At 36.2% G+C, this 26412-nt stretch overlaps 1 protein-coding gene across 1 annotated transcript; it reads right to left on the reverse strand.

Moving 5' to 3' along the window:
- Positions 1–10015: 10015 nt before the first annotated feature.
- Positions 10016–14329, reverse strand: LOC149151316 (uncharacterized). The gene is made up of 2 exons (XM_089443122.1): positions 13448–14329; positions 10016–13243 (listed from the first exon to the last, which is right to left on the reverse strand). The coding sequence occupies exons 1-2, from the start codon at positions 14327–14329 to the stop codon at positions 10016–10018; spliced, it is 4110 nt and encodes a 1369-aa protein (XP_089299248.1).
- Positions 14330–26412: the final 12083 nt, after the last annotated feature.

The raw sequence follows: 26412 nt of genomic DNA on the forward strand, positions 1-26412 counted from the left end.
AGAAAATCTCAGATCTGGAGGATTATTGAGGATTTTTCTTTTGCATTCTGAATTATGTATGGAGCGCTGAGCTTGCACTATTGTAGCTCTTGTTTTAATGCAGTAGAGTTCAAGCATTGTAAAGAATTGTTAGAGATTCAAAGAATTGGGCAAGAGACTAGGTTTAATTAATTTGTATTTTCAATACTATTATTTTTTAATACAAATTTCATTTCTTTTGACAACAGAATTATGTTATTGGACTTATATTTGTGCATTTATGTCAATATGAATTCTTTTCTTACAGATTAGCTATTTACTCTGTTTGTCTCAAGAATTTGTTAGCAATTTTGTCTTTTGATATTGTGCATTGAAACCAGATTTCCGAGTAATTGTTTACTCATAGATTTATTATTTAATCTTGATTTAATTACAAGTAACATTATGTGATTTGTCTCCTAATGTTATTGGTTCATCTTTCATTATTAATAGTTTAATGGTTGTTAACATTATGAAAACTACTTCCTAATGTTAATGATTAATTTTTCTTGTTAAGAGGTCTCTAAAAAGAATGTGTTTTGGTATTCATAATGTCAGTTAATTGAACTACTTCGTTAGCTTGATATTCATTATAAACCAGACATGTTTAAATCCCAAATCATTTAAATACTTTTTCTCTCAGTTGGGTTAGATCTATATCTTCTTAATCAAGATAAGATTATGATACATTTCTTTTTTGTTTGTATTTTAGGATAATTTAGCATTTAGATTTAATTCTACATTCCTATAAGTCCTCTTATCAAAGAGGCAAAATTTTAGTTGTGGCTTGGCTGAGCCCTAGATCAACTTAAGGATCATTTTCTTGCCAGATCAGCAAGAGGGTTGATTTGATGTCTCTTTTCTATTGGTAAGTAAAATTTATACTTAAGCCGACAAAGATAGAGAGAAGGTAATTAGACTTCGTTTAACCAGTTGGAACCACCATTCCAAATGAAAAATGAGCTGCTTTAAGGTCCGAACCGAGTGGTCTCCCTTGTAGTGTTGTAGACAGATAATTTCAAGCCTTCAACATTTTTTGGCACTAGAAGGAGGGTTTGAAGACTTGTTGTCTTTTCGATTTTTTATATTTTAAAATGGTTCCTATTAGACTTCCAATTTGGAGTTGTATCTCTAGACGTGCATATGCTAATACTCCACCAGAAATAGTAAGACATTTGTCAAAGGTATAGTTTAACAGTAAGATAAATGTTTTTGCTTTTAATCATGCTTTACAATTTATTCAAAAATTTACAAATTCTGATTTTCAAGTAATTGATGAAGGTATTTTATGCAAGATTTTTACTTTTACATTCTCGGGAAAAGCCAGAAGCTGGTGCCAATTTCTTCCAGTTGTCTTTATTCACAATTGGGATCAATATATCACAATTTTCCTTTGTAAATTTGATTACGAACAAGTATGTTATGAATTCAAAGATCTACGAAGGTTTGAAAATGAATCTTTTATGGATTTTACCATTAAATTTCGATTAAATTGTTAAAATTCAAAATTGAAAATAAACATTCGGAAGACAAATTATTAGATTGGTTTGAATATATTTATACTCTTCCTCCCATTCACAATCCATGTGGAATTATTACAAGTTTTCATCAATCTTCTTCAAATTCTATTGACATAATTGAGAACTTTAATACAAAAATACATATTAATTATGACGAAGTTGCATCTAGTATGTATGATAAATTCCTTCAATTAATACACACCTCTTTTAACATTAATGAAAATCTTTCTCATGTTAATGAAATACAATTTCAAAGCTTGCAAGATTTTGTTAAACGATTACAAAAAGATACTAATATTAATCTTGAAGAAAATGTTGCAATCAAATTTGAAAATCATTCTGTAATAAAGTCAGGAAATCATTCATTAAATGAGCAAGTAGAAGTTAAAGAATCTAATAAGAAACCTACTGTAGAATTTTTAAAATTCTTTCATGATGATCAAAGGCCAAATTCAGGGCATCCATACAACATTTTTCAAGAAAGCACAATTAATCAATTGAATGATCTTAAATTTGAAATTTATAACGAAGAAAATACAAATAGAGAATATTTCAGATTCATTTCTTCAAATTCACATTTTTCTCTTTATCCCGATATTTTTGCTGATAGAAATTTGCGTTCTCATTGCATAAATATTGTTCCAGAAAGCAGAGAGGTTGATCAAGATAAATTCTCTATTAGATTTTATCATAATAAAGAGTTATTTATTAATCATTCTTTCAACATTGATGACCTTGAGCGTAATTTTCCTTCTTGTTTTGATTTGTTATATGCGAATGAAGAAAATTTCAATGAAATTCATGAAGTCATTTATGATAATTATTCTGACATCGAGGATATTGATTTCTCTTATTCTCAATTGAATTCTCAGGATCAAAGATCAATTATATGTGGGAATGAAGAACACTCTAATTCAAAAATTGTTCCAACCAATTCTCATTTTCAAGCAAAAAATTATCTTCATGATTTCAGCATTCAAGGATCAATCCTAATTTATGATTCTTATGATGATCAAAATCTCATTCATATTGATAGTCATGATCTTCTCTCTAATTAACAAATTGGTGTTGGCGATCATTCTAATTGCATTATTCTGGCCAATCCTTGTGAAAATGAAATCATTTCAAATCAATCACAATTGTGCTATAACACTAGTTGTACAAATTATGATTTATTCTTATTGTTGTTCCTTCACTTATTTTGTTTAATTTCACGGTTGTTTTTTGTTTTCGTTTTTCAGCTTTTAGATACTTTATGATGGCATATTGAGCATCTTAATATTAACCACTCAATTGATGCATTGCCTGAATGGGAAAATGAAGTTTCAAATCACAATCATGAACATCAAGAGCTACTTCTCTTCCAATTTCAATTGATGTTCATATCTTATCACTTACTTCTTTCTTATCAAAAGTAGTGCCAACAAAAGAGTGTGTATTCGCAATATGACCAACAATCTAATTCTATTAATGATCTTTCGTTGAAACTAACAGACTTCCATTCATATTTCATTGACCCATTTGAAAGATATTTGGAAAGTTTTCCTTTACAGAAGATTATTAATAATTTAACATATATATGTAAGAGTAACAAAATTTTTCAAACCATTATGTCTAAAAGTTCATTTCCACAATTTGGCATGTTATCCCCTCTTTTGAACCTCTCCCAATCATTAATGGAAATCCATCTAGATTTCTATGATCCGATTGAAATTTCGCTGAAAGGGAAATTTCAAGAGAGGGCGCTTGTAAATAAGTTGCTTCATGTAACTATATTGATAATAAATGTACATTCTGCATTCACAATTAGTTCAGCTAGTTTAATTATATTTGTATTTTTTTTTACTAATGTTTCATTTACACATACATGCAAGAATTAGAATAAGAGAATGATTACATTGGAAGTATGACTATACCTAATCATGTTTCGTTCCATTTAGTTAGCAATTAGGAATAGATTAATTTAGATCTAGATTCCCTTTCTATTTGCATTTATTTCATTATTTCATATTTTTAATAAGCAAATAATGCATCCGATTTTTTTTTTTTGGCACCCCTTTTCATTTTCTAGCAAAGTGGCTTAGAACATATCAAAGTTCTTATGTAGTTAGATCATAAACACTTGTGAACTACTTAATTGTTTTGTTTTTGAAAAAACTTTGTTACATTGACAAAAATGTTTTAAAATCATGTATGAAGAAATTCCAAAGAATTTCTATGGATTGGCAATCCTTGATTCATGAGTACTTCTGAAAAGCTCATAGTCACCACTCTTGTCGTCTGATATAAATTTGAGGTGGTTGCAATCTGAAAGTTCATTAATTAGCATTTTAGATTGAATACATAGATGGTCTTGAACATATGAAAATTTTGAGAAATGCATGGGAGAATTTGAAAATTTATGAGGTAAACTTACAGTGAATATTCTTCCAGGCATGCATTTTACAGGCTCATCTTCATCTATTGTTAGTTTTTCTTTTTTCATGGTTATTTTTTTTTTTTGTTCTATTTTTTTTTTTTGCATGCCTTCATTCACTTGATTTGGGAAACTTGAAATAAGTAAGCAACCAACCCTTTGTAAATCTGCAGCATGTTCAAGGAAGTATTTTTTGTTTCATCAAAATTTGAAAATTATTTAGTTCATTAAAACCCCAAGAGACATTTAATACATTATTGGAAGATTCATATGAGATCATTACAATATCGCAACTCTCCTCAGAAGAAATTTTCGATAAAATCATTCTCTGATCAAATATTTCCGATAATCAATATAACTATTAAAAAGGTTTTTATTAAAAAAGAAAAGTTGAGTTGGGCGCTTTCTTTCGAATTGAATACTTTAAAAAACTCCCAATCCCAAAGGATTTCCATGTAGCATTGTCGGAGCTTCGAAATATCAGAGTATCCAATATGAACCTCATTTCGCCGATATCCGATATCCCGATCCGCCGATCTTCGATATCCCTTCCCGCTCATTCTCCGATAGATTACTTCACTGATATTGTGATGTCCATATATCTCTGATACTCCGATTGCAGATCTATGGTATTCCCAATCCTCTCATCTTCGATAAACTTCCCACTATCCATATCGAAACTTTCATATCGGGACTTGCGATCAACTGTTACTCTTTCACACCCTCGATGTTAAAACTAGGATAAAAGACCTCTGATGTCCCTTCCCGCTTATATTGTTTAGCCATTATGTTCAAAAGCCTATTAGAATGTGAGAATATCACATGTTTCAAAGATACAACCATAAGATTTTTCCGATAATTTCCTTCCGATATGCTCATGTGTGCAGAAACTCCGGAATTTATGTTTTTACGTAGCGATATGAGTAAATAACCATATTCTACTTCTCATTGGTGCAGTTGGAATGAAATACTTACACTCATTATTTCTCTAATTTTCTACAAATCGAGGAAATTTTCGCATAAAACTCTTACAACAAATGATTCTATTCGTGATATTATCTATGCCTATTCTGAATCTTACAATTGTCAAATCGAGTAGAATAATTGCATCTCACTCATTCATATTGTTTTCCCTTTAATCACATTTATTTCTTACGAAGGGACTAAGAGCCTCTAATTGATGAAATTTGGAATTTCAATCCTCTGCTTTTCATTTTTCAAGATTTTCCTCTGAATTTAAAATTTGTTCACTTATTGGATTCTTGGGTTTGTATTATATCGGAAGCATTTAAAATGAATTCTAATATTTACTTCTTTGAGCTTCACATTTCATTTTCTTCCACTATCTTTTCTATTACATTTAGCAAAGGAAATAACCCCTATTTCACTATCTTTACTGGAATTTTGTGGTCTCAGAGTTTTGTAAGTTGATTTTGGCTTCAGAAAAATTTTTGAGATCTGTGGCACCCAATTTATTCTCATATGTATTAAATCTCGAATTCCTCTCCTCGGAGCTTATTTTACATAAACTCAGAATTTCATTACTTTAGTATATCAGGGTAAGAATCTTCGAGGGTCTCTGATCAAATCATTTTGATTTTTCACTATGTTCACATGAAATCTTGTTTGATTATCTTTGTATATATATGTTGATTTCATGTTATCATGATGATCAAGAACTTGAATGTATTTTAATCATAAATTCATCAAATCCAAGTAACCCTTCATCGGGATGACTTTATGACTATAGGGATATACATTCTTTATGGTGTATGCATATGGGCCTCTTTTACTTTTCTCAACAATCTACTTCGCTAATAAGAAATTTCGTCATCTTTGGTTTGATTACGTTTTTTCCTTTGAATCATTATTGGATGCAAATCTTATTATCTCAATCATCTTTTGGTGAGCATATTCATTTGCTTTTCAAGGCACTCTTGAGCAACCACCTTGGTAATGTAACAATTGATAAGGAATTTGGAACATGTAAAGATATTGAACCATGGTTAATTCATGTTTAACTCTCTTTTATTTAAATTTTTGATATTTCGCTCCATACTTACCATATAAAGGTTCAAGTCCTCTTCATATACATAATTTCTACATTATTTGGGATTTTGAATCGATATCAATCTTTTGGAGTTGATATAAATTCATAATGACAAAACAAAAAGAACAATCATCGTTGCAATTCATTAAGAAGCATATCTTCATTCTCATTTCTGATGGATTTGGTTTACTTCTTATTCCTTGAACATGAAACATTGATTTCTTTTAATTTACTGCTTGCTTTAGTTTATATTTAATAAATGATGATTTTGGGTCAATAACATTTTAGTGAATTCAACTTCTTCATGCTTTTAATTCTAATTAAAAGAAGAAGTTATCTTTTTTTGGAGAAGATGTTATCTGTTAGGCAAGGTTAAATAAATTCTCCAATGGTAAGTTTCATATGCCCACTTGCTTTCTTTCTTTTTAGTTTTAATTTTATTTTTAGTTTTGTTGATCTTAAACTCTGTTTTTACAGGTCTTCATAAACCTTTCACACCTCTACCAGATCAATTTTGAAGTTCATTCTCCTTTTTCTGGTTTGCTTTCAAGTTTTTAAAAGAAGCAGTAATGATCCTCATTGAATCAGCTAAATTGGGAAGTTTTTGAACCTTTAGTCTGTTTCTTTAAGCATTACTTTTATTAGAAAATGGTTAAGATGTTTTTTGCAGGTTTTTGCTTTGAAAGAAGAAAATTTATAACGAAAAAAAACTTTTTCATTTGGGCTGAATTTTATCGTCAATGTTATCAGAAGCTTAAACACCTATAACCATACAAGATAAAATTTATCTAAATCTCAACATGAGAATGAACATTCACATGATTATCTCCTTTTACTCTTTTGTTGAGACATTTGTATAATTGATCTTGTTGAGATTGCTTCTCTAAATTTAGATTTTTCTTTCAACTTTTACTTTCGTCATTTTTACAATTTTTAAAGTTTGGTGATTTTTTTTTGGAGTTTCTTTGCTTTTGCTTTCGGTTTTGACTTAATTTTGGTGACTCCCCTGAGATTTATATGGAAGGCCTTTTTCTCACCCAACAATGGTTGGCATACATGGGAAAATATTTACTCTCTTTATTTCAGTGAATTTCATTTATCATTAAAAGCATATCCTTATGGAACCATAAAGCCCTTTTGTTTTAAATATTTTTCATGGAGGAACACACGTCCTTACGAATTAATATAGTTTACCTTTTCAAGGAAAACACTGATTTGAGTTTAACATAATGGATCCTTCCCACCCCTCCACTTTATAAAAATATCTAATTGATAGTCGTGGGGAAAGAACTTAGAGTCAACATTATGAAAGTATTATGTCCATTAAACATAAGTCTCTATTACCATCCCACCTCTTTCACTCAAGTACATCATAAACTAAAAGCTTGCAAATGCGCTTATCAAAAGGGTGATCAAAATAGGAAGCATGAGAAATACAAGTAAACTTGTCGAAGTTGTGAACGCTTGTTGGTAGTGGAACTAGGCTTGTATGGCATAAAAGACAACTTCGTCGGGGTATTGTTCAGGCCACTCGCAGCGAAACGATGTTAGAGACCATTCATAACAATGGATATATGATTTATCAAAAAACTCTTATCTATACCTTCTCCTAGTTTTCATATGAGGTAACTTTAAAATATTTTTTCCCAAATTTCGATTCATAACTTTTACTCGAGTGTTCTTTGAGTACTTATCTTTATAAACTCATATTGCTTAATCTATTTATATGAAACCCATAGAAATGTTTTACTATTAGACAATTTCGTGATCACCATTATTTTTAACCTTTGGGTAAATTAAACTTCATTATCTTTAATCAGAGATAACTAGTTCTTCCTAGTGTGTCGCCATTGTCGTAGGGAAAACCCAACACCCCTCATTTTTTAATTATTTACTTCAAATAATGGGGACCCTTTCCATTAGTTTTTGGCTAGAAAACCTTTTATGATTCTCATTTACTTAATTGTCCTACAATTTTTGCATTTTTTCATTTTCGTCAGATTTCTATTTTGATTGTTTCATTCAATTCACCTATTAGCAAGTTTTCCATCGATACTTGTTTCGCCTCATTTGGTTAGCTGGTTTGCAAATGGAACTCCTTTGAAGTTTGATCATTTTGTTGTTTGGGTTGAAAAACGTACAAAATGCATAATATTTTAATTTCTATAATTAAAATAGTAATTCATTGTAAATATTAATCCCTAGTTAATTTTATTAATTTTTTCATTTTTCACTGACGGTCTTACAAAATGACCTAGTCAAATTGTAGAACAGTTAAAAAACGCGTTTTCGGGATATCAATAATTTATCTCAATTTCTTATTTTAAAACAAATTGTCATACCCGAAATCTCAAAATTGCAAAGTGGTTGTAGTTCATTTTGTAGAATTTTTAATTCCACATAGGCCACACTTCACTTCACATTCTCCCTTCCGAAATAAAATTTCCGATTTTAAAAACCCGATTTGAAATCTCCAATTTTAAAATCTCGATTTGAAATTCCCGATTTTAAAACCCCAATTTAAAACTCGCGATAGAAAAACTCCGATATCGCAATATCTCAATATTTCATATTGCAATTTATTTGTGCATTCACTTTAAAATTTGCAGTTTGTGATGGTCGATTTATTTTTAACCTAAAATTTGGATCAACCGCCTCTTTATAACTCTTGCGGCTGTGTCACCCTTACGTCACCCTCATCTCCTTATCCCTCCACCTCACCTCACTCACTTCCCTCCATTTTCGAATAATCATTCATATGGTTTGGTTATGATCTTTTAAAATATATTGTATTATATTTTCATTGTAATATGTTATATTATTATTATAATTTTAATATAATTAAATTATAATATTAATATAATATATTTATAATTTAATTAATTTTTAAATTATTTTATTTAGATTAATTAAATTAAGTTTATATTTAATTAAGTTTAATAACATAGTTGCAATTAAATTAATATTTTTTTTTTCTCGGTAAAAGACTATCTAAACTATTATATTATATGTACATGTAAAGTTTACAAACAGTAAGACACGCCTACCAGGGCCTGCAGTAGCACCCTGGATACTTTGGCTCTAGACCAGAAAGCTCCCACGCAGGGGCAGCACCGACAGAACTTCCCATAATCCCAAAAGCTCCCACGCAGGGGCAGCACCGTTCGGACTTCCCATAACCAGGGCCAAATCTAGCAGAGTCCCTCCAAAGACTAGACTTTTCTGGAGGCCCAATAGACATGGATAAAATTGCGCTGAGGGTCAACATTGCGCAAAACAGACTCAGGACTGCCCCCGAGGGGGCTTTCTACTAAAATTGACTGATTGCCAAGGCATTCAATTAGCTTACAGTGAACCAGCATGAACCGAACAATATAGCGAATGGACCATAGACCGGACAAACTTAAACAAGACAGAGACACAAGTGTCAGCTGCCAGTAAACAGAGCCGAAAAACAAAACCAAAATACCCGCTGATGCTTTAGTCCTGGAATCGGGCTGAGGGTGGAAGGCGTGTGGCAAGATGTGCGTCCGCTTCCTCACAGAGGCTTTTGTCCTCGACGATGTATGCCCATCCGTGGCCCTCTTCGACGCCTTCCCACATTGTCTTCCACTTATCCTCGGCAATGCCCGGTGGCGCCGGCCCCATTGGATTTGAGGGGGCTTGCAAACTCTCCTCCCCCACGCCTCCTGCTTCAATCGGTGGTTGCACAGCAGCAGTTTCCTCTCCAGAACCTCCCGGTGGCGTCTCCAGCGTGCTCTGAGGATTTCCAGCATCAGTTCCTTCCGGAATTTTGGTGAAAAGGACTGATATCCACCGACCTAAATTCCCTGTGCTGCTGCACCCACCAGCTCTCAACATGCCAATATTCCTTCTTCGACGCATCGAACCCATAATATGCTGCTCCCTTACCCCGTTGCAGGCGCTCATTAACCACGCTCTGTACCACCATCGAAATCCCGCTTCTGTAATTGAATGCATTAACTGTTCTTCTGCGCAGAGGCTATGTTATTAAACATTTGACGGCCTTCTCCGTGGAGCCGTGGGTTTAACACGGGGCAGCACATGCTGGGCATGTGGCTCATCCCCCCTTGACATGCCATCACCCGCATCCGGGGATTCGGCGTCTCTGTGGAGGAGACTCTCACAGTCCTGTTTGTGTTGATTGCTAGGGATGATGTCCAGGCTGCCCTCTAGGAAAGGCTGGTCAGAGTCTACCCCAATGTTAGCAAGGAGATCAGCAAGCTTATTACCCTCTCTTTTTGTGTGTTGGAAGGAGATGGCATTATGATTGCGCAATTCACAAGCCATGTTGCTTAGCCTGGCTTCTAGTCTCCAACTGTTGGCAACCTTCCTGGCTTGAGAGCCATTCTGAATGCGAGTTGCCATGTTTATGAGGATTTGCGAATCTCCTTCCACGATCAGCGGTTGAAGATTGTGTCGTCTTGCTGCGAGGATCCCCTGCCACAGTCCTTCCAACTCTGCAGAGTTGTTAGTATCCCATCCTATATTGCCGAAGTAGATCTGCTGTAGGGTACCTTTGTGATCCATGATGATGCCCCCAAAACCTGCTGGCCCAGGATTGCCTTTAGAGGCTCCATCAAAATTGAGCTTGTACGAGTGAATGGGTGGTGCAACCCATCCTCTGACCTCCTTGCCTTTGCAATTTGCGGTCTGATGCAAGGTGGGTTCTTGTGACATCTGCAACCTCCAGTTGTTTAGGATGTTTTTCTCGTTATCTGCAGTGGGGAAATCCTCTTGAGTCCAAGCCTTCTGTAGCATGGTTTCTTGGAGGTTGTCGTGCATTCTGTTCCATATGTCCTCTATATTCGAGCTGAGATTTTTGAATATACGCCTATTCCTTTCCTTCCAGATGTTCCATAGTAGGATACCTGGGAGAATGTTCCACAGGTGGTTGAGAAGCTCACAGTTATAAGGTCTTTTCGGCCATTGACGAATGGTGTCTATAATGCCACCCGCCTCTCTGCATCTCTTTTGACATCTGAATTCTACCTTCTCCCATAACTGAGTGGCAAGCGGGCAAGTATCCAGAAGATGCTGCAAGGTTTCCTCATTTTGGAAGCAGTTGTGGCATAACGAAGGTCCGTGGAAGTTGTGTTTCCTTAGTTTGTCCCAGGTAAGAATCTTCTTGTGCCCCACCATCCAGAGGTAGTGAGATATTTTGGGCCAGGCCTTAAAGCTCCATATTCTTCCCCATAGAGGATCCGGCATGGTGGGGACGTCATCTAAAAGATTATAGGCTTCAGAAGTGGAATAGGAACCTTTCGGTAGATAACCCCATCTAAGAATGTCCTCACTGCTGTCATACCTGATGCTTCTCTTTTTTAATTCATTTTCGAGTGTTGCAACTTCTCGGGTGCTGGTGATGTTGGTTATTTGATTGCTTGGTAGCCATTTCCTGAAGCCAGTTCCCATTTCCTGTGTCCAGAATTGATGCACCGTGGCCTGCTGCTGCTCCTGCCTGCCTGGAATGATTGCTGCCGACAGAACACTTGAGAGTTTAGGCAACTGGTTCCAAGCGTCATTCCAGAATCTAGCACTATGACCATTCCGTATTTCCCAAAAGCTGTGTTTCTGAACCAGCTGATGATTTTGTTTGGCAGCGTTCCAAATGAGTGACCCGGTGATAGTGGGCTTGAATCTTATGAGCTCTGCTTGGGGCATGTTGTTGGTGTATTTGGCCGTCCATATTTTGGCCCATAACTTGTCTGGACTTGTCAACCATTGCCACCAAATTTTGGCGGTCATGATGGTGTTACTATGCTCAGGATCTCGTAGACCAATGCCTCCCTTGTGTTTGGGCTTGCAGGTAGTGTCCCATTTTACTAGTGCCCATTTGCGGTTGGTAGCTGAACTTCCCCAGAGAAAGTCACGTTGCAGATTTCTCAGTCTTTTTAAGACCCACTTTGGAGCTGCCAGGATGGAAAACAGATAGAGAGGCATGGCTTGGAGGATGGATTTGATAAGCACCACCCGGCTGGCAAGATTGAGGGAGCGATGCGTCCATAAGGTAAGCTTGGATTCAAGCTTCTCAAGGAGGCTACGCCATGCAGGCTGCTTAATGGCCGAGGCAGTCAGAGGCGCACCCAGGTAAATGGAAGGGAGAGAGGCGGTTTGAAACCCAAGGATACGGGAGACGGCACGTTTAACTGATGGAGGGGTGTGGAAGAAAAAGATTTGGGATTTGGAGCTATTGACCTGGGTTCCTGAGGCTTGTGAAAAGTCGTTGAGCAAGGATTTCAAACAGGAGGCTTCCTGAGCAGAAGGGTAGCCATAGAGCATGGTGTCATCAACAAATTGCTGATGAGAGGAAGCTGGGGTGTTATGAATGGAAATTCCTCGAAGTTGATTGGAATGAAGGGCTTGCTTGATGTGCCTGCCTAGTCCTTCCGCCATAATCACAAATAAGAACGGGGATAAGGGGTCCCCTTGTCTGATGCCCCTGGAGGGTTTAAAAGGACGAGAGGGCAAACCGTTGACGAGAATGGAGAAATGGGAAGAGGAAATAAGGCTCATGATCCATCTTACCCAGGTTGCACAGAAGCCAAAGGCTTTCAGCATATGCTGAATGTAAGACCAACTGAGTTTGTCGAAGGCCTTGGAGAGGTCGAGTTTAAGTAACATACCCGCTTGGCTGGATTGCTTGAGCGAGTGAATGATTTCATGAGAGAGGATAATACCATCCAGAATCTGTCTGCCCTCAACATAGCCGGACTGCTCCTGAGAGATGAGCTTGGGAAGAAGAGGTTTTAGTCTGTTGGCAATGACCTTGGAAATGACTTTGTACAGGACGTTACAGAGGGCAATGGGCCTGAATTTATCAGGGGTGATGGAATTCTCTTCTTTGGGAATGAGAGTGATAAAGGTGGAGTTAAGTGAGGGGAGCAGCCAACGGAGGGCTCTAGATTCCTCAACTATTTGCCAAATCTCTACTTTAATCATGTCCCAGAAAGCATGGAAGAACGTAGTTGTAAAACCATCAGGACCAGGAGCCTTACCTTCTTTGAGCTGCGCCATTGCTTCATCAACCTCTTGGATGAGTATTGGGCTCATGAGCAGCTCGTTTTGTTCTTCTGTTACTAGCCTGGGAATGTTGCTGGTAATTTTCTCAATCGCTGGCCTGCGGTCCCTCGTCTGCTCTTGGTGTACCTGTTGGAAGTGATTGAGGAGGATTTCCTCAATCTTCTCATGCTCCTCTTCTTTGGCCCCGTCCTGATTCTGGATGTAAGAAATTTTGTTGTGCATTCTTCTTTGTACTGTTGTATTATGAAAGAATTTAGTGTTGCGTTCCCCTTCTTTGAGCCACCTGATCCTTGATTTTTGTCTCCAGTAAATTTCTTCCTGCTTCCTTCTTTCTTCGAGCTGATTATATATGAGCTTTTCTTTGTTTAAGGTTGCCTCCGTATGCCCTGTGTTGATTACTGTCTGGTGGAGTTGCTTGAGCTCCTGATTGAGCTGCTGTTGGGCCTCAAAAATATTCCCAAAGGTCTCCCGATTCCAGCGTTTGAGGTGGCTTTTTAGAAATCTCAGTTTCTGTTGTAGTTGGAACATCTTTGTGCCTTCTGGTGGGACAAAGGAGGCCCATATGGTTTTGACGAAGTCCTTGAATGCCGGATGTGTTAACCAAAAGCTTTCAAATCGAAATGGCTTCCTGGTACTGTTCCCTGGTCGCTGCCAATGCAGAGCTATCGGCCAGTGGTCCGATCCAGAGTGAGCCAAGATCTCCGCAGTGAAATCCCCACCTAGGTGCACTGCATTATCCGAGATCAGAAAGCGGTCCAGTTTGGAGGCGATCTGATGCTTGCCCCCTCTGTGATTGCTCCATGTGAAGGTTCCGTTGCAGAAAGGCATGTCTATGAGCGAGGCGTTTAGGATGAAGTCCTTGAAGTGTTCTACCTCAGGCTCCAATCTGGTTCTTCCTCCTATTTTGTCCTCGATTTTGGTGATCATATTGAAATCCCCTGCAACTATCCATAACGGATGCTGCCTGTTGGTACTAAGCGCTTCGATGGTGTCGAGGAGCGCTCTTTTACTACCGCCGTCCTGCGGGAAATAGACATTGGATAGGTTTCCATGTACATTAGTGCCTAAAATGTGAAAGGCAGCTTGAATGAGATGATGGGAGGCGTGGAAGTCAGTGAGTGCTATTGCCTGGGTGTTCCAGGCTATGGCAAGCCCTCCCGAGGCTCCTGTGGCATCCACGGCCACTGAACGGCAACCTGGCCAGGCCTTTGATAGTATTCGACCCAGCGTGAGACTATTGCATTTGGTTTCTTGGAAGAAACACATTTGCGGATTCTCCATCTTGATCATGTTTTTGAGCATCTTATATTTTGCGGGGCTGTTGAGCCCTCTTAGATTCCAGGAGATGAGCTTCATGGATAACTAATTTGGGTGGGGCTAAAGTACTTCGTGAGCTTCGCATATCTACCTGAGTCCACTAAGATTTTGCCGACTTCCATTGTGCGTTGAAGATCTGTCTTCCTCCCCCTTTTTTTGAAATCCTTCGGACGCAGGCTGCCATCCCAGGTACTGCCAGCTTGGATGCCGAGTTGGTGTTGGTGGTAGGCTTTGGAAATGACCATTTCCAATTTTTCGATCTCTGTCTCGGAGATGGAATCATACGCCTCTTTCCTGCAGGCCAACTCCAGCTCGATGATGTCCAGACCATGGAGGTCTACATTTTCAGTTTCTTCCTCCATTATTTCGGGTTGACTGGTGTCTTCTTGAGCGATCTCTGAGTTCTGATTGGGAGTCGACATCCCATCCACCTCCATTTCCTTGGGGGTCTCCACAGGAGCCTTCTGGTGCCTGCTTAGGATGGTCAGGATTAGAATAGGGGACTTCGATTTGGGAGGGGGGCTGGATGGGGGATGGGCGGAAGAGGAAGGGCGAGCGGAGTTGATATTATTGTCCAGGGGTTGATCTTCTGGGATATCGCTGAGGGTCTCAAAGCGGTTCTTAGAGGCAGGATTGTGGATCTTGGAAGGCTGAGATTTAGAAGCATTCAGAGGTTTTTTATGCGCACGCTTTCGGTTTGAGACCTTGGTGAAGCCATCCTGAGCTGGGGATTCAGAAGATTCAGGAGGGCTAGCTTTTGCATTGAGAGGACAATCCCTGAACAGATGCCCTAGTGCATGGCATCTTCTGCATCTGAAAGGCACATGTTCGTAGTCCAGGGGTTGGGTCCATTCCTCGTCGCGATGGGTAAGGGTTATGGATTCAGGGAGAGCTTCATTCAGTCGGATATACACACAAATTCTTGCATAGGAAATATACTTACGGGTTTTTGTTTCTTCTGATGCCCTGATGTATTTTCCCACCCCATTGCCAATGCCCATTAGGCAGTCTTCTTCCCAGTACTCATCGGGGAGAGAGTATAATCTGATCCAGACCGACGCCCAGGTAAGATCTTCCTTGTCTGGGGTAAATCTGGGCTTCCAATTTGTGATATAGAGCCCTGCCGAATTGAAGAAATACGGACCCTCTCCTAGGATCCTATCTTTATCTTCTAGGCAGTAGAAGATGGCAGTGAAGAAACCCTTCGGCCCCAGCTGGAGGGTGACATCTCCTTTGGGTTTCCACTTTGCTGCTATCCATCCATTCAGGGCTCGTTCAGTTGGCCAAAACCCTATGAATTTACCAATGATCGCATGCGCTGTCATGAACTCAATCCTGCTATCGATCTTATCACCAGGTAGTTCTATTCGTGGTCTGACCTTGGCTACCGGTCGACAGGTAGAGGAGGTGACCTGGGGTTTGTTTGCCTGATTCTCTTGTGCTTCTGGCATTTCCTTGTCGTCTTCCTGTTGCTTCTGTCCTTTGCTGAATAGATCTGGATCTACTGATCCAAAAATAACTTCAGGACCCGTGCTGTGCCATGAGGGGGAGGGCTTTGACGCCCCCCCCTGGGCCTGATCCATTGTCGAACGCTGCGCTTCTGCAGCTCTGCCCCACTGCAGCGATCTTGATCAGAGCCTGTACTTGATCCACCTTGCAGATTGCGCTGTCGAGGGTTTCGCCATCATGCCCTAGCTTCCTCGCTCCCGCTCCAAAAAAACCTCGATTGTGCAGTCTCAATTAAATTAATATTAATTAACAAATAATTTTAATTAAAAAATTTGAGTTTAAGTCTGGGCAACAGAGTTTTCAGAATTTTGGTAGGTTTGACTCCTCAACTTTAGAAACTCATAAGTTGAGTTTTACTTGGCCAAATAAAGCCCAAGATGACTCGTTGGATAGAAAAAATGATGGAGAATATTTCTGAATGGTTTTATAACCAAATTTGATCATTTAGTGGGTATAAAATTCAGCAGAAGATCAAGCTACGAATTTTTAAACAAAAATAATTTTGTGAGTTTAATCTTTTGCATTTTCATTTGCTCACAACTTTTACTGAATGGAGATATATTTGTCTATGTTCTTCGTGACCAATTAGATCTTCACGGGTATCAATAGAAAGCTCATATTTCTTTTTATTTATTTATGTAATTAAGTTTTCATTGGATATGTTTTATATTCCGGATTTGGTATTTTAATTTTAATTTGTGTTTTAATTAAATTTTGATTGGTTTCTTGGAGGAAAACAATTTCAAAAGATGAGGAGAAGAATATTTCAATCAATAAGAATGCTTCTGCAATAAAAGAATAGAAATTTAGGCTAATGAAAATTGATTGAGCACAACTACTCTTCAACAACTTTCCTATTTGGAATTCTTTTTGTAAAATTATAAATAGTAGATTGTAGAATGTATTAAGGGTTTCTCTTATCTACAATTCTAGAATTCTTAAAAGACACTATTGTAAGGAGGCTTTAGAGTTGTAAGTGAGAGGAGAAAAAATCTTAAATCTGGGGGATTATTAAGGATTTTTATTTTGCATTCTAAATTATGTATGGAGAGTTGAGCTTGCACTACTGTAGTTCTTGTTTTAACATGGTAGATTACAAACATTGTAAATGATTGTTAGAGATTCAAAAAATTGGGCAGGAGACCAGGTTTAATCAATCCGTATTTTCAATACTATTATTTTTTAATACAAATTTCATTTTTTTTTACAACATAATTATGTTATTGGGTTTATATTTGTGCATTTCTGTCAATATGAATTCCGTTCTTACTGATTAGTTATTTAATCTGTTTGTCTCATGAATTTGTTATCAATTTTTTGTTTTGCTCTTGTGCATTGAAACTAGATTTCTGAGTAACTATTTACTCATAAATTTATCATTTAATCTTTATTTAATTATTAGTAACATTATGTGAACTATTTCCTAATGTTATTAGTTCATATTTCATTATTAATAGTTTAATGGTGGTTAGCATTGTGAGAACTACTTCTTAAGGTTAATGACTAATTATTCCTATTAAGAGGTCTCTCAACAAAATATGTTTTGGTATTCATAATGGTTAATTGAACTACTTCGTTAGCTTGATATTCATTATAAACCAGACATATTTAAATCCCAAATCATTTAAATAATTTTTCTCTCAGTTGGGTTAGATCTATATCTTCCTAATCGAGATAGGATTATGATACCTTTCCTTTTTGCTTGTATTTTAGGATAATTTAGCATTTGGATTTAATTCTACATTCCTAGAAGTCCTCTTATCAAAGATGCAAAATTTTAGTTGTGGCTTGGCTGAGCCCAAGATCAGCTTAAGGATCACTTTCTTGCCGGATCAACAAGAGGGTTGATTTGATGTCTCTTCTTTATTGATAAGTAAAATTTATATTTGAACCCAACAAAGATAGAGAGAAGGTAACTAGACCTAGTTTAACCAGTCGGGACCACCATTCCAAACGAAAAATGAGCTGCTTTAAGGTCCAGATCGGGTGGTCTCCCTTATAATGTTGTAGGCAGAGAATTTAGAGCCTTCAACACCTACTCATTGATGGTATGTGGACTGTTTATGGTACTTATACCCAGAAGGATAGTGAATGGAGAAAGGGGAGCTTCATGTTGGACAGGATGGCTTGGGATCCTGGTCTTGAGGGATTCCTTCATGATAGGACAATGAGAGGTCGGGAACGATTTAATGGCACATTTGGGACCCTGGCATATTTTGCAGTGACAGTGGGGATCAACAACTAGAAAGGGTTATTGTTCAGGCATTGCTTGAGGACAAGCAATTTTTGGAGGGGAGGACTATGATATCCCCAATTTTGACAATTAACTGAGTTTACTGGGGAAGTGCTAAGCATAACACAATTTTGTAATCTGGGCATTGGAGACATTTTTGGTACATGGGACTTAGGAGAAATCGAAATTTTCATTAGTGGAATGTGGGGGCCACCCCTCAAGGAATATGCACCCCTTGGAGGAAGAATCGATTTTGTGGGAAGGAGGTCGAAATATTTGGATGAGGGACCCACAAGGAAAGGTGGGGCAACAATTATAAATAGAGGGTTGAAGTAAACATTGAGTACCTTTTGATAATTTGACATTTACACATTGTTGCTCTAGTTTTTCAACTGAGTCACCAGTGTTGTTTATCACTAGAGGTTTCCAAAGGGAAATCTCACCCTTTTTCGGTGGACCATGAGTGCCACCATAGGGAGGTATTGTCACGACTTTGTGGAGGCTTGGGGGACCAGTCGTAGGTGGCACCACTTGCCTTAGCTTTACCCTGGACGCAGAAGAAGAGCCACACAGTTCTTTGGTAAAGTGGGGTACCGAAATTAGAGGTTATACTATTATTGGGCAATTCCTTGTCCAAATTGTAGGTGATGGAAGAGAATTTATGGGAGCTAAGAGTTCCTTTCTCAGCAAGACATATTTCTTTGGTTGGGCTTGCGCAAACTTGTCCCAGGACTGCGTAGTCATTGTTGGAGCTAATTATGGGGAGGCTTGAGAAGGATTTAGGCGCTGAGCTACTGGGATTTCATTTGGAGGGTGACTATGGGGAGATTGCTAGCATTTTGGAGCAACAAACATCATTTTATACTATAGGTGGAGTTTCCTGGTTTTGGAGGAGGGCCAAGTTATTTGGTGTCTAATTTGGAAGTAAAAACCAAAGCGAACCCTTTCTAGGTTTTTCTGGGTTGGAAAGGATCGCAGTTTTAAATTTACAGAATTTTTTGGGCAGTTTTGAGAGGCCAAGTCAGCCAACAGTGCAGAAAAAACTGGGCCAACGCAAATTTCTGGAGGGACAAACTATTACAACAGTTGGGCATTGAGAGATTGATCACTTGGGGATTGTAGCTTTCCTTGAGCAAGCCTAGGTGCACTCCTTCCATTTTTTATTGTACCCCAACAGTTTACATATAATAAAATTCGCCTTTTGGTGTTCCGGAGCATTTTCTGTTTATGGGTGTTTACTAAATTTTTTTTGTGTTGTTATTGTTGTGCATATCTTTGATTATCGCTATAAATTTTCTATTTGGAACATAAAAAAAACTTAGTTATCCCAACCTCATGATCAAGAACTTCCAAAACTTCGTTCTATGTCAGAGAGATTGAAAGGGGCATGGGGTAAGACCAAGCCCCAAAATAATGAATCAGCAATCTCTCCCTTATGCCATGATAAGCAATGTGGCAAGCCTTGAACTAGGAAAATAGGGCGAGAATACCCATCTCGTGTTGCACAAGCAAGATACAACTAATTGAGATATTACATTCTTGCATAGGATACAAGGAGGTCATAGTGAGATGGTAAACCTGAAATTTACATGTTACAAATTTCCCCTCGGATTACTAACATCCTCAAGAAAGAGTTCTATAAAAGAGCAAGGAGATCGCCATATTAATACAATCATATTCCGGTAGAGTCCAAGAGAGTTATGATCACTTCAGATAACCTTTTCCTTTTCCTTTCTGTATAAAACTCCTCACTTAGTAGAACACTAGATGTCAGCCATACGTCAAGTTTGGAGTGACAACATCTCCAGAAAATACTAATGCTTGATTTCCAGGGTTGGTAATGAACAGTAAGGATTCCAAATCCATATCATTCACATGATACACTATAAGCTGGAATAAACTTCTAACAAGTTATCAATATGCATCAAAGTAGTAAGAAAGTTGAAATGAAAATAATAACGGGGGAGGAGCGGGGCAAAGTTTTTAAGCCTTCATCAATTGGATAACTGAACCATGTCAATGCCCTTTCTTTGTCCGCGTGAGGAATCTACTAAAACCTCCTGCACATGTACGCTTTTTAGCTGAATAAGGTTCGATTGCTCCAACACTAGAAGATTCATTTGTTGAGCTTTTTTTCTTCATACTAAAGAATTTTGCTAGAGATATGGTTGAGGTGGTATTTGAATCTGCGTGAGAATTGTCTCCACTAGTATGATTTTGGACATGTTTGTGAGCATCAATATTTGGGGAATCTGTCGGTATCTGTGAACCATAAAGTAATCCACTTTTACTCTTCCTTGGAGTATGTGACTCTTGCTGAGAATTTTCATCATTCTCTGCTCTTGGATGTAGAACTTATTTTTGTTTTGGCGACTCAGGTGGACAGTCCTGAGATTCTTCAATTGTACTTTCAGCTTGCATGCGGTAAAAAAGAGAGGCACGTGATTTCTGCTCGGAGTATTTTTTTCAAGTGATGATGAACCTGAAGATGACTGAAATGAAAAATCTTTAGCATCACTTGGAGCAACAAGAACCTTTAACTGCTTCTCTAAAGCAAGTATTGTTTGTTTGCATTCACTAAGCTTCTTGGTAGCAGCTGAAATATCGCTTTCTCATCCTCGTCAGCGTAGTGTAAAGATGGAATATTTTCATCTCTCGAGGTGTCAAGTTTGTGTCTACTCTCTAACTGTAGTTGTGGGTCACATGTGGTCTCTAATTCCTGGAAACAGTTGCCTTTCTCTTCAAATTTTGTTTGTAGTGATGCATATTTTTCTTTAAGCTGATTTATGTCAGCTTGAGGAACCTTGAGTTGGAATTCAAGCTCTTCATTCAATGACACTTGATTTTCAAATCGATCCTCCCTCACTTGCTTCATTTCCTTAGTCGCAATAAGTTTTGTCTGTAAATCTGCAACTTTTTTCTCTGATTCTAGGAGTTGAGCTTTGAGAGCCTCTAGATTGTTGCTTGCCACTTGAAACATCCCTTCTAGTTCTTGCTTTTTAGATTGTATGATATTAAGCTCATTTTTAAGTTTGTTGATTTCTTCATTCAACTGGCATTCAAGAGTTTCTTTTTCTGATGAGATATTTTGAGCCTCCCCAAGCTTGATAAAGCCATTTGCAACAGAGCTCGACTCAAAATCTCCAATAGCTAGTGTAGAAATTAAAGATATGTTTTCATATTTCCCCTTTTCCATCTTATTAGAAATTTCCTGCCCAGATGTTGGGCCATTTGCAGTTGGAGCTTCTGATTCACTGTCACTGTGTGATTCATCATCCCATTCCAGTTGTTTATTGATTGTGGCCCTCATGGTTGATACATCTTGAAGTGAAAAAATTGATTTACAAGCCAGTCCAATGCAGAACCCACTTCTTCCACAAAATTTACTATTTGAGCCTTTCCTTGGAGGAGATTACTGCAAACCTTGACAAGGCTTTGAATGATAGAATCCAATTCTGAATTCTGCCACTAGAGGACACGCATGGTATATCCTGGAACAGATGCACTAGAGGACACGCATGGTATATCCTGGAACAGATGTAGATTTTCAAAAAAGGCAGTGAACCAGAAGCAGTGAATGGCGTGCTCTCAGAATGAGCATTATCTGCACAACTTGAGTCGAGGGATGATGTTTACGTAAGGCGGGTTGTGGAAGCGATGACATAGTTACGCAGAAGGAGGTGACAATGATGGAAATAGGGGTGCCATGCTGGCAGGCATTAGAGAATTAATATTCACCACGTAAGTCCAGGGTCGTGCAAACACTCACTAACAGGGTGACACGGCTGAGATTTTGTTGAGGACCACGAATGTCAACAGTGTCACCAACAAGAACTTCATAATATAATGCCTATAGGCATAATAAATAGACACATTAACATCATACTTATCTTTGTCTACAATTTATACATTGTGACATTCATATAAATTCATAAATTATGACATTTGGCCATTAATTATTACATTATTGGATATTAAAAAAGATGTTATTGTGTTAAAAATAGACACTCAATAAATAAACACCCAAAAAAAAAGGTATTTCATTAAATTGCAAAAGTATCCAATTGTTGAGTCTTTATACATTAAAATTGTTAAAACAATAAATTAATAATTTTGCTAATAAATGTTATACTCTCCATACTAATAATCCTTATGATTACCTTGTTAATAACTTTTATAGTGTTCAACCTAAAAATTATTATAATCCATATAACACTTAAGAAATATATATACTTTCTATTGTCTTTAGGATTATTGTATTAATAATATTTTTAATTTTTTTGTATAAAAACTTATATAACTTTAGTCAAGAAATATTTGAGGATTTGTTTAATTGGTCGATTCCTCATTGTTAAAGCACCTTTCCTATTGAGAGGTCACGGGTTCAATTCTCTCAACACTCTTGAGGTCAAGCTCCATTATTGAGCCGATAGGAAGTGATCCCAGATAGATTTTCAGAGTACAAATATTTTGTAAATGTCAAAGTCACCACTCTCTAGAGTCCACGAACCACATTTAAAAAAAAAAAATTCATCTAACCCATATCCCTATTACACTAATCCTTATAACCTCTATTAAAAACTTTTATAATCCTATTCTTCACACTCATAACCCTTATATAAGATTTTATAATCCTTCATAATAATAACCCTTCATTATAATAGCTTTTAAGAATCATAATATCCTTATAATAACCACCCTTATAGTGTTAATGTCCTCGAGATAATAACATGTGTAATCTCATGGTCTATGAGCAAATAAACTATAATTTTTTTATATGTTTCCTATGTTAAAAACTCAACCTTTGGTATCCTTGATCTAATAGTTCTTTTAATCCCAAGGGTTTTTATATTAATTACCCTTCTCATAGTTCACCTATCGATGATGAGGACGATGAATGACATCCACCTAAACTGAAATTAGCTTATTGGACTTTAAGAAGGTAATGGATTACTTATTTTTTCAAATTTATTTCTATGCTTAAAAAGTATTAATAGAAGCATTCCAAGATCACCATAGTTTTGTTGAGTTAGAAAGTTAAAGTTGGTAGCCTGAGAAGCCTTTTGAAATTGAGATCTAATTTGTGTATAGGTTGTACATTCGAAGAGAGTGATTTTCATTTCCAGCCCTCTTAGTGCAATAAAGATGATAGCTTATACCATCCCACGATGTTTTGGGAACTGTTCAATATCAATTTTCACTATGGAGCTTGTGAGAATTAGTTATTATTTTAGCAATATTGATTTTCTTCTTTATAGTAGTCAAAACAAAGAGACAATTTTGACCTTCTAGATTAGGGTTGATCACCTCCTTATAATATATTAATTTTATTTTTCTCTCTAACTCTTTGTCACACCACAACCTCTCCTTGAATTTAGATGTAATAATATTTTTAATAATACCGTTATTTTATAGAATAATTTCTTCCTTTATTCCTTAGTGGTTTAGCCAATATTGGACATACTTATATCATCCTCATTAAATCCAAAGGTGGTATTGTCGTAGTTTGAAGCAATTTGAGGAAGCATCTTGTCTTCCATTTTGTTTAACACTTTCTTATACATTACATGCCTCGTCATAGTCATGCTCTCAGTGAGGGAAAGGTTTTCTTCCATGAGGAGGATATACTAGAATGTATTGCCTTTAATTTTGAGATTATAGACTATAAAATTCGTTTGGATTTGTTTTATATTTCTCCATGATTCTCTAGAGATATTGAATCCCTAAGCTTCACATTCATATAAAATAACAAGAGAAATGAAAGTCTCAAAGAATTTTATCTTATCCCATATCAAAAGGTCTACTAATTTACGATTGTTTTCAAGCCCATAATAAGCTTTCTGCACTCTGTTTGTCTTTTTCTGAATGCTATAGTTCTAGTTGAGTTTATGATGAATATTGATTCTGAGATATGGTCTTTATGTCAATCTCTTATTGTTCTTAAGATACTTGTGCTAATAAACCTTATAACCATTATCGTCACATATTAATCACTCATATAACTCATAAGATCCATGTGTCAACTACCCTTATAATCTATATAGTCCTTATACTAATAACACATATCTTATTTGCATGGATAACTTATACAATTAGAATGGGCCTAATGATTAAAAACATGTATTTCCTCTTAAGAAGTCATAGGTTTAAATGTGAAGATAGTAGAAATAAACTTTAATAATCAAATCATTTCGTGGAAACAAATCATATATCCTACAAACAAAAAAGTATTATACCTTAATTTAACAATTAAGGTAATTATAATCTTAAGAACTTATTAATATTATAAATCCAGCCCATACAATTTATCTTAAAAAATAATAAAAAATCTTATTCATATTAATAATAATTTATTGTATTATTCTAAACAATCTAGAAGCTTAAACCAAATCGAAGCACGAGCTAAAAAGAGGTAAAATGATTGATCAAAACACAAGTGTATACAAGCATCTTAAATGATTGTCCTTTCAGCTTCTTTTGTTTTCTTTTCATTCATTTTGTCTGGCGTGCTGTTTTGGGGTTTGTGTTTTGTTATATCCGTTTAATGCTTTTATATAATTAACTCTATTCCTTTCTTTTCGCGGTGTCTTTTCATTATTTTTTTATTTTATTTTTAACTCTAAATTATTTTTGTTATTTTTTTTGAATTTCTTTTTGGTGGGGACGGAATCTTTGTTGTTAATAGTCATAACAAAAATTGATATACTGTTTTGAAATTATTCATAAGTTTTTTATTTTATTTTTGTCCAGATTATTTATTATTGTTTTGAAGACAAAATGTTTTATTTTAGTTTCAAATATTTCATTAAGAATTATTAATAATGTGGTTTATTTTAGAATTCATCTTCTTATAATTTATATTTATTTTATGTTAATAATTTATATTATTATTTTGTGTAGATTTCAAATATTTCTTTACTAACTCATAACTAATAATAATGTAGTTTACCTTGGAATTCATCTTCCCATAATTCATTTTATGTTAATAGCTTGTGTAATTTTATTGTAGAGTCCTTAAATTGCAAGAAGAAATAAATGATGATTCCTTATCATCAAGTGTACCAGTGGACTCTCACCTCGAAAAAAACACTAAGCAATAAGTTTTGGTAGGTAATTAAGAGATTAGTTTTGTTAGCCATTTAATTTTAATTAAATATGAAATTATGATTCATTTTAAGTTGGGTTTTAAAATAGATTAAAAAGGAAAAGGTTGCCCACAAGCTTAAAATGACTACTTAAGTGCATTACCCTTTACCACTCAAATTTTGCGAACCCCACTTGCATTATACATTAAGGAAAGTGTGATGATTCATCGTAATAACATATATCTCATATGAGGACTGGGGTAATCAACACACTAGCACCAAGGTAATAGTGGTATTTGACTACAAAACATGTTAACCAAGAAATCAATCATTTAGAAAGGGTTTTCAAAGAAATGTTTATAAAGAAAATCAAATCAAGAAGGAAATCCAAAGAGCGAGAACCCATCAAGGAAAATTCAATGATGATTTTGATGGCACCAAATTCACTTTTCCATATATGCAAGGGCACAACATATTGAATTGTTAATATCCTCATGAGAATCAATATTAAGGTGACCAATTCCCTATTAAATACCATCAAGAATATGGTTGATTTGATGAATATTATTTACACCCTAGACATTAAAATAGATTTATTCCATCCCTTTCTTATGCGAGAAAAAGTATATTGGTGAGTGATTCAAATGGATTTGGTGTAATGAATCTAGTGCTCACACCTAAACTTAGCCCCAGTTATATACACAGAATTCTACAAATGCATGGGAAGGTGCTACAAAACAAAGGCATGCTACAGAATGCAATCTTGATGTTGCAATTATCCAAATGCAAGATGATCATGTTTATCCTCAATGTTCATCTTTTTAGAAAAGTCTATGTTTCGAATCCTTAACTGCACTCATCTTTAGAACCAAAGGTGAAGAAAGGAAAAGGAAAATATTCTTATTCATAGAGACAATTAATAGAAAGAGAGTGAATTCTATTAATAAGAATTTCTTGCATCAATTAGTAAGAATCTCTCCATTTTCCTATCTTCACCTTTTGTCCTAAAGATGAATCTAGTTAACAATTCGAAATGTATACTTTTCCAAAAAGATGAACACTATGGAAATTCTTTGAGAAACCTACAATCTAACAACCCTTCCCACAAGAATGTTAAATTTGTCATGATCATGTTTGTTGTAGGAGAGTGAAGTGGCCATGTAATAGGTTGTGGTATATTATGTAAAACGATGCATAAAATCTCCAATATGCAATTGTTG

The sequence above is a fragment of the Pinus tabuliformis genome, chromosome 9 (assembly GCF_031772625.1).
Source record: "Pinus tabuliformis cultivar Carrire ecotype Pingquan chromosome 9, CPIR1, whole genome shotgun sequence".
Taxonomy (NCBI): Eukaryota; Viridiplantae; Streptophyta; class Pinopsida; order Pinales; family Pinaceae; genus Pinus; species Pinus tabuliformis.

Excerpts from the sequence above, each read along its gene's own strand:
- LOC149151316 (XM_089443122.1), bottom strand. The coding sequence starts at position 14,329 with ATGGAGAATCCGCAAATGTGTTTCTTCCAAGAAACCAAATGCAATAGT. Across the intron at positions 13,244-13,447 it reads TCAAGCAACTCCACCAGACA|AATCAGGACGGGGCCAAAGA; the intron begins GTAATCAACACA and ends TCTTACATCCAG.